This window comes from Molothrus ater, chromosome Z (assembly GCF_012460135.2).
Source record: "Molothrus ater isolate BHLD 08-10-18 breed brown headed cowbird chromosome Z, BPBGC_Mater_1.1, whole genome shotgun sequence".
NCBI classification, from domain to species: Eukaryota; Metazoa; Chordata; class Aves; order Passeriformes; family Icteridae; genus Molothrus; species Molothrus ater.
In genome coordinates, this window is record NC_050511.2 from 16,391,215 (window position 1) to 16,403,800 (window position 12,586).

The following is a 12,586-nucleotide window of genomic DNA, read 5'->3' on the forward strand; positions in this document are numbered from 1 at the left end:
AATTGGGATGGTATTCATGGATGTTACCCAGATTAAACAGGGAGAACAGTAAAGATGATAGATTCCTTGTGGAACAGGAAAAGCTGATGTAGGAGTTGTAATAGCCTCTATTTATTGTTAACTCACCAGCTTGCTTTTTGACTGCTCAAATTAGCCTTCTAATGAAAGGTAATGATGAAGAGCAGATACAGTTCTGGCATGATTTAGCAGAGGAGCTGCTCACAGGTAGCAAGCAGTGGGTGTGATGCACTGCACAGGGATGTTTTCCTTGCCTTTGAGTGTGGTTCCAGCTAACTGAGCTCCTCAAGCGCCCACAGTTCTTTGCACCATTCCCTTCCATCGCACACCTGCCATTCCATGCTGCAGTGAGCTGAAAGCACCTTTGTGTTACTTCAGAAATTCTGGATTTTAAACCTCATAATTACTGAACAATGTGACCCAAAGAGGACTATGAGGGCTATGTGATATGTGCCATCTACATAAGGAGGGTGATGCCTGTGTTTCCACCCCCCGCCAGTTACAGATGTACCAAGGGAGACAGCCAGGAAGGCCCTTCCTGAGTAAAAAGGTGACTGCAAGGGTGAATGTTGCCATTTGTGTGCAGAGAAGAAGTTTGCAGTAGGGCCCTGAAACAATGCAGGGTCTAGAAGCCTGAGAGAGCCTGTATCCTGTACAATTCTCTTGTCTTAATTTCACGTGTTTATTCCAGCTCTGGGCTTCAGCACACCATTTTCTTAACCAACTTTGTAAAATTCAAACAACAATCTAAGTGACTGACTTCTCTCTCTGTACTTCTGACCTGTTTCACAAAGGCATATCCAGTAACATATGTTTTCAAAGCAGCTGCCAAATTGAAATGTATTGTTTTATGGTTGTTAACCAGGCTTGCCAATATCAACTTTTATGAAGTATACTCTGGTCATAACATTCCTTCCACTGTGAATAATTTTGAAGATATTGGCCCCACGTTCAACTTCTCAGTTAAGGTTAGTAAATCTGTTTTGTTCTGGTTCAAGAAGTTTCCTTAGCTCCCTCTGTAGCCTGCTCCCAAAACCTTGTTTAAAAAAACACTCCTGCTTTCATTGTCGGATTTTGAAGCTTTTGAATAGGTCAAATAAGAGAAAAAAAAAATTGCAAATAGCATAAGTTCTTGGAGTCCTTATAAGGTTAAGGATGACATTTGCACCGGTAGAATAGGGGAGGGATTGGTCCTGCACTGTGTACATATTTAGAAGATGGTTAATGCTTAACTTTAGGCCAGCTTAGACTGTTTTTTCACAGAGTGTCCTGACAACTTGATAAAGAAAAATAAGTCTTTGCAGGCTTGGACTTTGAAACTTGAAGTTTGGCAAGGGTTAAGGGCTCAAACCTGATGCAAGAACTAGCCAAATCACAGTGCTTATTACATAACACAGAAAAAAACCCTTAGATCCAAATATGCAACGTGGAAGAAAGTTAAATTATGTTCCATTTCCATTCCTGTAACTGCTACTCCAAAGGACTAAACAGGCCTATTGGCTGTGGCAGAACATTTGCTTTTCAAAACATATTTCATGCAGTTAATATGAACTCTGCTAAAAAACCAGACAGGAATCTGGAGCTATACAATATACTTTCTGCTTTACTATTCACAAAATTACTACCCCGGTGTCTTAGTAAAAAAACATTGATGTAAAAGGAGTCCAGTTCTTCCATACTCATCCATTATTTCTAATTTTCTTGCTGTATCAAATAATTTATGCATAGCTACCTGAATTAACTTTTGTGTTTTTTGCTTTGCAGGTAACAACAGGAAGTATTCCAGTAAAGATGGCTTCTGTAACAATCAATCTTCCCGAAATGACCAGCAAAGGCAACCCACTGATGTACCTAACTGCAGTCACCACAGATGAGGTATAGAACTGAATTGTGTTTTGGGGGTTTATCAGTACTATAAACATTAATTATCTCCCCAATATTATGGCTTAGTTTAAGAGAATCCATGCTCTTTCTCCTTCCTTCTTCCTTTCTTCCTTCTTTGTCCCTTCCTCATAAAGAGGGAACCACAATTCCAGCAGTACACTAGGCTATTACTTGGCAGATGTGGAGTATCTGGATCTCTTCAATTAGGTCCTTCTCCAAGTTCCTGAGAAAATTATTGTAAAAATGAAATTATTAGATGAGGAAAAGCCCTTCAGGTCAATCTAGGGACAAAAAAAAAAAAAACTGTCATAAGAATTATTTACTTCTAACCAAAACCACATATTTTTTGTTTCCTAAAGAATTCAGTGTTCACACTTCAGCCTTTAACAGCCACCATCTAAGCCCAGAAATATATATTACTACAATGAGTATAAACTCCCAAGTAGCATGTCATCCAGTCTCATTCCTGCCATCTTTCCTAGGTCAGAGGTGTTACTTGTGATGCTCAGATAAATCCACTGCAAATAGGGAAAAGACCTTATTCTCCATCTTTCATGAAAGAGAACTTCAGAGCTTCCAAAGAACTGGTGAGTAAATCCCAGGGCTGCAGTAAGCACGACCTTCTGAGCTGAGGGAAGCAGAGCTGACCTTCTGAGCCCACTGCTGTACTTGTGAGGAAAGTTGTGATGAGGTGGCATTCCTTATTTACAGAGCCGGAGCTCAGCCTGGATATTTTCACAGATACTGCATCTGCTTTAGCACAGCCTGTAAGCACTTAATTTGTATGCACAGAACAGCAAAGGCAAGGGCAAAAATTCTGGATGTTGCAAGAATATTTTTTAAAGTGTATTTTTAATGCATGCTCTTGCCTCTTCTTGCTGTTTCCCCTGGAAGAACTGTAAGAACATGAAGTGCAGTACCATCACATGCAAACTGGAACACATTGCACTGAAGGGAGAGTACTTTGTGAACGTGTCCACCCAAATCTGGAATGGAACCTTTGCTGCCGTGAGTATCAGCTGCATCTTTATAGAGCATACAATATTCAAGTATTTTCAAACTCCTGATATTTTTCAAAGTCCAGTACAGAGACCTTACTAAGAGAGTACAGAGTACTCTCAGAGTACTTACTGAGTACAGAGACCTCAGTCTAGAAAGACCTTCCTTTCTTTTATACTGGTGTTATTTTTCCCGATTGAAAACTTGAACCTGAAAGTAGTGAGGCTGCATAACGGAGGTGATAAAACTTCAGTCCAGCACAGAATCTAAGAAAATGCTATGATAATGCAACCTTCACAGCTGAAAAAAGTTTCCTACATCTGTTAGATTCATTCTTGGGGAACTACAGTTTTCACAAAACTCATCATAGGACAGCAGAGCACAGTATCATCACAGCCTGTAAAATAATCATGCTTTTTAACTTTTGAACATCACAGCCTACATTGTGGTCATTTCAGATCACATCAAAATACCAAAGCCCTGTTGGTGCTGCCAGTTCTCTTTGCTCTATTTGATAAAGAAAGTGTGGAAACCATCTTTAATTGATTTTTTGTGTTTATTAGAGTAAGTGTCAAAGAAACAGTCCTTGCTTAGAGACCTACAGGATGCTTCAAAAAACCATCAATATCTCAGCCTATTCTCAATCACCATGTGTCCTCCAGGATATAACTCATCATGAGTTACCGGACTTTTGAAGTGAGACCATGTTTGCTTCTTAGCTAGGCAACCAACCAAACGATCTTGGAGTCCTGGGTTTGCCTAATGCGTCAGGAACGTGACGCAGTCTCCTTAGTGTGTCTGGTGATTCTTGTGGCAGGTATTGACATTTAACAGCAGGGCTGTTGTCAGCTCCAGCATTCAACTCTTAAAAGGAAAAGGTCAGGTTGATATTGTTAAATGTGTTATGGCAGTGTGCGACAAAAAGCATCTGTCTGTCTTTAGTGTTTGTATTTTTCTAATCAGCTGGGTCAAGACCATTTGTTAGTGCTGTTAGGTACGAAGAAGGTGGAGACCTGAACAAAAGGTTACTACCCTCACTAAAAAGTGAGTGGGAATTGTTTGTTTACCATCACTGGCTGATGGGAAGGAAAGTTCATATGTAACAGTTCTCCTCACATCTCCCATTTTGTAATTTTCTGTTTGGTTGTAAAAAATTCAGCACAAATAATCTTGCAAGCACTTGCTCAATCATGCACATTATCAACCTTTTTATTTAGTGGCAATCAGCCATTGTCCAAGAAGGGCATGGCAGGCTTGCCAGTACCTGCTAAGCAAAGAAAAGATGTGTTTAGGAATTGAGGTGCTTTGGAAAGTGCTCAGGTGTTTTTCTAAACTTTTAGGTGTGCAGGACACACCACTTGGGCATATGGCCACAGTGCAGGGATGCAATAACTCACTGCAGAGCCAGTCATTTTGGTGTGTTGGCCACTGCAGACCCACAGCTGCCCACAGTACCTGGCCCTGCCACACAGGAATGGCTGAGGAGGCAAAATGGCAGAGCAGGCATTGCTTTTGGGTCAGCTGGAGAGAGTGGTCCTGTGCTCCCATGGAGGAGCCATTCCTGAGGTGCTGTGGAAGAGCAGCAGTGAACTGACAGCGTCTGCACAGCCACGCACATCTCTTCCCAGTACATCCACAGAGGGAAGTGGGATCTGGCACAAGGTGCCTTTTCAAATAGGAATTGGCTTAAGATTTTTGTCATCATCTCTGTTTAAGCTGAGAGAGCTATGTCAGAATTTGAGACGTGGAGAGGAGCACACAGTGAAAGGAAAAAATAAATGGGGATAAACAGAAGCACTGGATAGAAGTGAGGGCGGAGGGAAGTAAAAGAACATCCAGTTTCCATTTCTTTCAAAGGCCAGAGATATATTCTCATCTGTCTTTTGTTGCTGTGTCTCCTTTTCTCACTGCTGTTTCCCCCCATCTCTTCCCTGCTAGCAGCAGTGACAGCTTTGAAAGAACTATAAAAAGGATTATGTAAATATTTCCTTCTGTTTTGCTTGAACTGTACATTAAAGGAAAAACAGTTCCTCAATGTCATTGCTAAGTGGATTACTGATATATTATTACTTTGATTGACATGTTGGCTGGGGAAAAATATTAAAATAATTTTCTTAATACTATGATTTTCTTTTCTAGCTGTGAAGTCCTCATTTCAAGGACTTCAGACTTCAAGGACTTTTAGAATGTCTACATTTTAATTGAGTTGCCCTTTTACAGAGCTTTACAGCTGTTTTAATCTTCTCTTTCAGTTAATTTTCCAGACATTACAACTCTCTGCAGAAGCAAAAGTTGATACAAATAACCCTGAGTTATTTATCATTGGAGAGAATACCCTAACTGTAAGTGATAGTTAAGTATATTTTTTCAACTTCTCTACCTTTGACTGTATTAAAGTGATAGTATTTCATTTTCAGTGTCCATTAGGAGTACATAGCAACTTGATTATGTTGAAATAATGTATCATTTGACTATATACAAGTCCCTTAAGCTATTAAAATGTTTTCATTTCAGCCCACTGCTATAAAAACCAGACATGGTTAAAACCTGTAGGTCTTAAATTGTAGAACTCTGAGAAGAACTCAGCTAGAAACTTCTGAAATTCAGATAGCTTTCTGTTCATGAAAAGATCAAGATTTGGCTTTCTTGCTGCAATGGAATTAATTTTTATAGATAAATGAGCTCTGGGAAACATGCTCACAAATCTGAGTTATAGTCTTACTTACTTCTATAAGAATATGGTTTGAGGTTTCTACACAAATGTTTGGCAAAGTTCTCTAGAAAATAATCTCATTTGTAAAGGAATGTGGAATATTTTTAGCATTTGGAATAGCTTCATATGGACAATGTGGACACAGTTAATCTCAAGAGAAGTCTCCATACCACTGCTTTATTAGTACTGAATTCTTCTTCCAAGCTTTCTATTTGCTATACACAAACATAAAAAACTCTGGAAGAGTATAGTAGTACTCTGGTAATTACTGTTGTAATAAAAGAGGACACCTTATTCTCTTAGTCTGTCTTGAGAGGAACACTCTTCCATTTGCAGTACTAATTTCAGATTTATTTTTACAGGACTTACTAGCCTGTTTTGCCCATAAAATAACCAAGGCTATTAAAAAGCAAAATGCAAATTAGTAAATGAGTCAAATATATGTAAGAATGTGCAGCATAGCCCATTCACAGGCAATAGAGAATTCAACTAAATGTGTACAAAGCAGTTACAGATTGGTCTCTCTCACTGTGTGGTATGATCATCATCCAATACCATTTTTAATCACTGGTTTCTCATGGATCACTCTATTTTTTGTGAAGAACCTCTAAATAAGCCATTTTGTAATCAGTAAAACCTCCAGTGCCTGAAGAACAAAGGAAGTATGTTTTCACAGAAAAATTTCATGCCAGTATTTGAAGTGTTCTGAGTGTTTCAGTTTGGTGTGGTATTATTTCTATTATGAGATGAAGCTCATTACTATACAATGCAAATATTCCAGGTAATTGCACAGGTTTTTTAGGTAACTCATTAATAAGTATTTTTCCATATTTGAAGCATGGTACTGCCAAATCTACATTACCAGAAGTCCTGTTGGCAGTTTCAGGAGAACTAGAATTTAATTATTCAAATGACAGTTGAAAAATGAAAGTCAATTCCTCCCCCAGTCATTGAAACATGTGCACCTGGGACTTCTACACCTTTGAGGCAATAGCTGAGCAGACCCTGAAAGTTATCCACAGGGTTCCTTGGAAACAAAGTGTCTTTTGGGGACCTCCAGCCTGACCTTTACTCAACAATTAGTGCCCTGTGAGAAGTCTTGGTAAATGTGCCAGGTTGTGAAAGTACATTCTCCCTAGAGCAGAGAGTCTGACACTTGGAGTCAGTACCCAGCACGGTACTTCTTGTCAGGCCAACAGGGATACCCAGTCTGCCCTTCACACTTCCTTGGGTACAGGACAGTACAGAAGCAAACAGAGCTTATTTCCCTACTTCCCCTGTTAATTTAAATGGATGTGGTAGGATTCATCCAATTTAATATCTGCATTACTCATCCATATTCTATATACCTAGTCCCTGGAAAGAACAGGTATTTCTGAAATGAAGTTCATCTCATCCTAAATTTGATCCTGAAGATAACTAGGGTGAATTAGGCTCTTAAAAAAGCCTATCCTCCTTTGGGAGTCCAGGAACCATGCTGTAGATAAACACCAGATGAGTTGAATCCCAGTCTCACGGTGTCTTACTGACCACAGTTTAACTTCAGGAAAGATAATTTGTTCTTAGGCATCAATTTTCCTTTCCAATAGTGCCACTTCACTGTTAATCTAATGCAGAAAGCATTACTAGGCAAACTGCATATATGAAATTGGCTTCTTACATTGGATGAACTGGGTTGTTGTTTAGCCAAATAAATGAATATTGCCTTTTGATGCTACATGGGGAAGCTGCTTAGGTATTTTTACGTAAAAGCTTTCACATTTTTTCCATTTTGGAAAGGACTGCCAGCTGGAGGCCAGAATGTTAACCTGCTAGAATCATCACTATGGCCATTCAGTTAGAAAATACACAAAGCCATCCTGCCTTGGTGAAATGAATACACATAACCACACCTAGCACAACACTAGAGCCTTCCAACAGAAATGACTTAAATCACTGAAATGTCAGTCCAGAGCAAGTTTCCCAGAAAGCTTAAGATTGAATTACTCCAGACAAATGTACTGAACAACCACTCTGAGAAAATAAACCAGTGTGACTTGTTTTATCATGTTTCAGGAAGGAAAAAAAACTTTCAGCTAACTGCATGTTGTTCCAAGATTAAATCCAAAAATTTGACAGTTCATAAATATTACAGCAATGTCTCTCCAAGAAACTCTGTTATATGTAATTATATATTTGGTTATACCTAATCCAGCTAGATAGGGTATCACCTGAAAACTAACTTCCAGACACTCTATACTCCTCTGGGAGCTCTCTGGTATTGCTTATGGTTCAGGACATGTAGGTGTGCTAGAGGTGCTCCTGTTTGACTTATACATCTTGCAGCAAATCCATGCAGTTGATCCAGGAGAACACAGATCATCATGAGATCTGTCAAGTCATTAGTGGTTTCATAGAAGGTAGGAACAGCAGGCAAAGGAGACTGAGGCACCTGCCCAGCAGGAGGATTGGAATTTCAGCAGATGTGATGGTGTCTGGCCTCAGTGATTAATTCTGCCTCCTACAGCTGCCAAGCACAGATAACGGGCTCTGACAACACTTGGTGAAATGGAGTGCTCCTCCAGCAGTCTGATTTTTGGGCTGTACACCAGGCTATTCCCCACCTTCATGTAAACATGGCTGGTTTACACAGTGATGGTGTGTGGAGCCTTTGAAAGGCCTGCTGTTAATGGAGAGGCAGCTGGCAGGAGAGATTTGTCCTCTGCCTGTTATGCATGGCCAAGAGTGATGAGGGCCTCTAGTCCCTAGCTGGCATTGCCATGTGCCACAGTGCAACCAGGCACACATGGACACCAGTGAAAGGGCCGTAATTGCTTGGTGCATTCCGGTCACTGATCCTGGAATATGTGCAGTCCAGGCATTCTTGATCTTTGGTTTACAAATCCTACCTTATTTGCAGTTCACATGAGCCCCTAAGACATAATCTCTCTGCTTTCAGATCCCAGTTACAATAATGAAGCCGGATGAGAAAGCTGAGGTACCAGTAGGTGTTGTGATTGGCAGCATATTGGCTGGACTCCTCTTGCTGTTGGTGCTGGTTGCTGTTTTGTGGAAAGTAAGTTAGTACTTATATCTTAAAACCGGAAAGGGATAAATATATTTGGGCTATTTTCTTTGGAATCTCTCTTCTCTAGTGTGAAACAAAACCACATCTGCAATTTGGTGTATGAATAATACTGCATTGACATTACACCCTTGACATATTTTAGAAGGGTTTATGAAATGAGTCCTTATAGAAACCGGCAAGATGAAGATGTTAAATGATCTGCCAATCATTCAAAACAGGGGCTGTGACATTTACTTTTTTTCCTTTCAACACTGTCTGCCTCCTTCCATAATATTCTATATGGGCTCTGAACACCCATGATATTCCCAGTGGACAAGGGTGGGGATTAAAAACAAGGTGAGAGAGGATATATTTTGGACAAAAGAACAGACAAAAGAAAGGGCAGGGGCAAAAAGTAAATTACAAAGGTTACATAGAAAAAGGGGAGATTTTTTATGTGTGCCAGGGCATTCGTGTTTGAAGTGCTCCTTGGCACACCAAGGCATCATGGAAATGTCCATATCTCAGCAGGGAGAAAACTGGCTAATCAGTACTGCTGCTCTAGCATTCAGTTGCACCAGGTAGGAGTTTAGGGCCCACCTCCTTTCATTTTAGAGGGAGGAATTTTCTACAAATCAAACTCTATAGTGTATGCACGCACACAGGTGCATTTTTACCATCACAGTATTTAGTTTTGCTGAGCAATGAATTATCAATGACTGACTGCAATGTGGTGTTATTTTAATGCTTCTCACAGCTTGGCTTCTTCAAGAGACAGTACGAGAAAATGACACACGATATAGAAGATGTTGATGAAATTGCAGAACTCACAAAGGACAAAGACTGAAGATGAGTTATATGGATAAAGAGATCTGAGCCACCAATAGTAGTTGTGATCAGTCAGTTCTTCAGCTGGAGTGCCTTAAAGCTTAGTAACATTTAAACATTTTTAATGAAAGTGTCTTTATAGATGAAGTATTTTACAGATTCTACTCTATTGTATGAGTAACTGCAGGACAGTTTGGTTTTTTCAAAAATGATTTATAATGCCTTTTCTTGTAAATTTTTGCCTTTCAAACAAACTTAACCCTTAGAACTGGCAGGTCCGGAGTATACAGTAACATACTGTTCCAGCAGCCCTTCTCTTGATCCACTGCAGAGTGAAACAGAAGAATTTATTTCAGATTATCGTGGAACAGCATCACTTGGTAATTCAGTTGACAAGTACCACGTGTTAAAGGACATTTGCTATTAAGCTGATGATGAATGTGTGGTGAATACTGCTTCCAGACTGGGAGAAGAAAAGTCATTTTTTCATTGACTAGCTCCATCCTTATTGTTTTAGAAAAATAATTTCCACCAGCAAACCTTTGCTTTAACTAATCTATAAACTGGGAACTGTGTATGAAGATGTCTGTTTGGATGTTATAGGGCAACTGGTTGGGCAAAGTCTTCCAAAAGTTCACCATATTTCTTGCTCTAAGGTCACAACTAAATTACTGAAGGATATTGTTTTGGGGAAGTATTGTCAAATGGTATGTATAACTGTCTTCTGCATACTTTCTTCCTGAGAAGAAAATATGAATTTCATAATCACTTACAGCATGTTCTCTGCAATGTTATTACTCATTTTCATCTTGAGAAGCACTACTACTGTTATGCTGGCCTTTATACTCTCAGTCCCTCTGATTTTAGTTTGGCTTTTGACATAAATAGAAAAGACAGTCAAGATCTTGACTTTAATTCTGTATTGAAAGATTTTGCAAGACTAAGAGCATAGAGTGAACTAAAGGGGATAGCTGACTGAGGACTTATGCACATTACAAAAGGGGATAGTGGAGATCTAAGCTCTGTAAAATGTTTACTGCACTTACTTCTTTAGCATCTCAGTGCCCTCCAGGAGACCAAAGTTCAGTACAACCTCCTTACCTATCACATTTTTTTTGGTCCTACCTGTTCATGTCTTGATGAAGTTAACTTATGTTTTATACAGTGAAGTACTGTAGTGCTCTGGAATGAGCTCTAAGCACAACACTTGAGTGACTTTGTTGGTTACACACCTCAAGTTTATCACATGCTGTTATGCTGCCTGGTTATAATGAAAGCTCAGTCTTATAAAGGCCCATGCTGTAAGACTGGTAACAGTCAGGGAAATTGGCCTTTTGGCTGCCTTTCTCTCTCATGCCTGTCAGTTACACTTAAAATTGATCGTGAGAGAAGATGTGTGTAATTTTCATATGCATGCTGCCATGCAAGTGAGATTGTTTCCAACTTGAGGTGATTTACTTGAAGAGTAAAACATGCAAATGTGCCTGATTGAGAACACGAAGTTATAGTTTCTTCCCCCCAAAGCTGGCTTGTAATTATGCTTAGGCACTTTGCCATTATTTTTTGAGGGACTAGGCTTAAGCACGTTTGAAAGTTTTACTCAGTCTTTTTTAATAGCTAATCAGTCAAAAGCCAACCATCTCTTTGGCAAATAACAGCTTCATTTGCAGCAACAGCTGGATTACTCTCAGTGTAGTTTTATATGTGTTTTGAATTTATTTTGTATCTATGAAATGTTATGTTTTGGGACATTTTGTTGCGGTTTTTCTAACATTCTGAAAAACAGTTCAGATTCTTATATCAATTATCAAACAAGATTCTTGCCATCAGCTGAGTCTGTGACCAAAACAAATATTTAAAAAGTGGGAAAAAAAAATATCAATTGCATAAATCTAAAGAATAAGCTCCTGACTTGTAATTATAAACTTTGAGGGCAAATGCTCTGAGAGTAGAAAGAAAAAATTTGTCTGCCTCAATTCTTATATAAACTTGTGCAGAAAAAAATAACCCCTACAGCCATGTATGTGGGAAGCTCCTACATAATCAGGGTCATGCACTCCAGAGCAGAGGGGGAATTTCACAATACACCAGATTTCTGGTGCTGCCTACCAGGCAGTTCAGGCCTTGACCCAGATTTCCTTCTTTTGCATTCAGTGGGAGGTACAGGTCAATATCCAATATGCAACTTCTTTGGGGATTTAACAGTTTATCAATCAGGTAGCAATGAGTCAATTCATTAGCCTTCATTGGGTTATATTTTGACATGGACAATATAATTCTCCTTCCCAGCCTGGACACAATACTGCTTTTCCAAAATAAAGGGGAGACATAGCAATGGGTAAGGTTTTTGTATTCTAACCTAACCACTCCAAGTTACTAGTTTATTTTTCTTTTACAATTAATACTTAAATGGATATTCAATTTTTGTAATGGGTAAGTCTATTGCACTTTTAAGTTGGCACAACCGCAAATAATACTGGAAATATTATGTATATTTTGTATTGTGTGCAAGGGTTTGGTTTGTTTTTTCCTTTTAAGTTGACTTTTTTAAAGCAGCATGTTTTAAATACCATGAAATTTTCAGCTTCAGCATGTACTTCTGTTTGTGCTTGCAGCAAGAAAAGTCAGCAATACTTTCAGCAAACTCAAGTTATATCTGATTCTGGTCTTGAAATCTAGCTGCTGATTTCCTGAAGTACTAGAATCAAGTCCAAAATCTAAGTAGGTTTCATGTGAGCCTATGTATAAAATTGGAATATACGAGAGAGTTTATAATAAAGTTGACTTCTAAAAGCTAGCATGTAAGCTCTGTGGGAGCAGGGACTGTATCACTGTGGTGGCCTATCTGAGGGCCTACCAGCATTACTGCAATAAAACCCAAGACTACTGCTGAACACAGACTCATTTATTTTTAGACAGCACCCTAAAGAGAACCAATGCTACTGAAAAAGCACTGCATAAAATGGGGCCAAATATGGCTTTGTCCCCGTAGCACACAGTGAGAACCGAGGGGGATGACTCTGCTAGGTAGACAAAGAAACTGCACCTGAAGTCTTGCAGATCACAGTCCAGAGTGAAACATAACCAGTAAGCTGTAA

At 39.2% G+C, this 12,586-nt stretch overlaps 1 protein-coding gene across 1 annotated transcript in view; it reads left to right on the plus strand.

Annotated features, from left to right (window-relative positions):
• Window positions 1-12,382, plus strand: part of ITGA2 (integrin subunit alpha 2) — a 67,598-nt gene extending 55,216 nt beyond the window's left edge. The window contains exons 24-30 of the mRNA XM_036403732.1: window positions 884-986; window positions 1,783-1,893; window positions 2,385-2,489; window positions 2,797-2,910; window positions 5,154-5,243; window positions 8,553-8,669; window positions 9,418-12,382. Coding sequence (XP_036259625.1) covers window positions 884-986; window positions 1,783-1,893; window positions 2,385-2,489; window positions 2,797-2,910; window positions 5,154-5,243; window positions 8,553-8,669; window positions 9,418-9,507 — 730 coding nt within the window. The 3' untranslated portion in view covers window positions 9,508-12,382. The remainder of the gene's footprint in view (window positions 1-883; window positions 987-1,782; window positions 1,894-2,384; window positions 2,490-2,796; window positions 2,911-5,153; window positions 5,244-8,552; window positions 8,670-9,417) is intronic.
• Window positions 12,383-12,586: the final 204 nt, after the last annotated feature.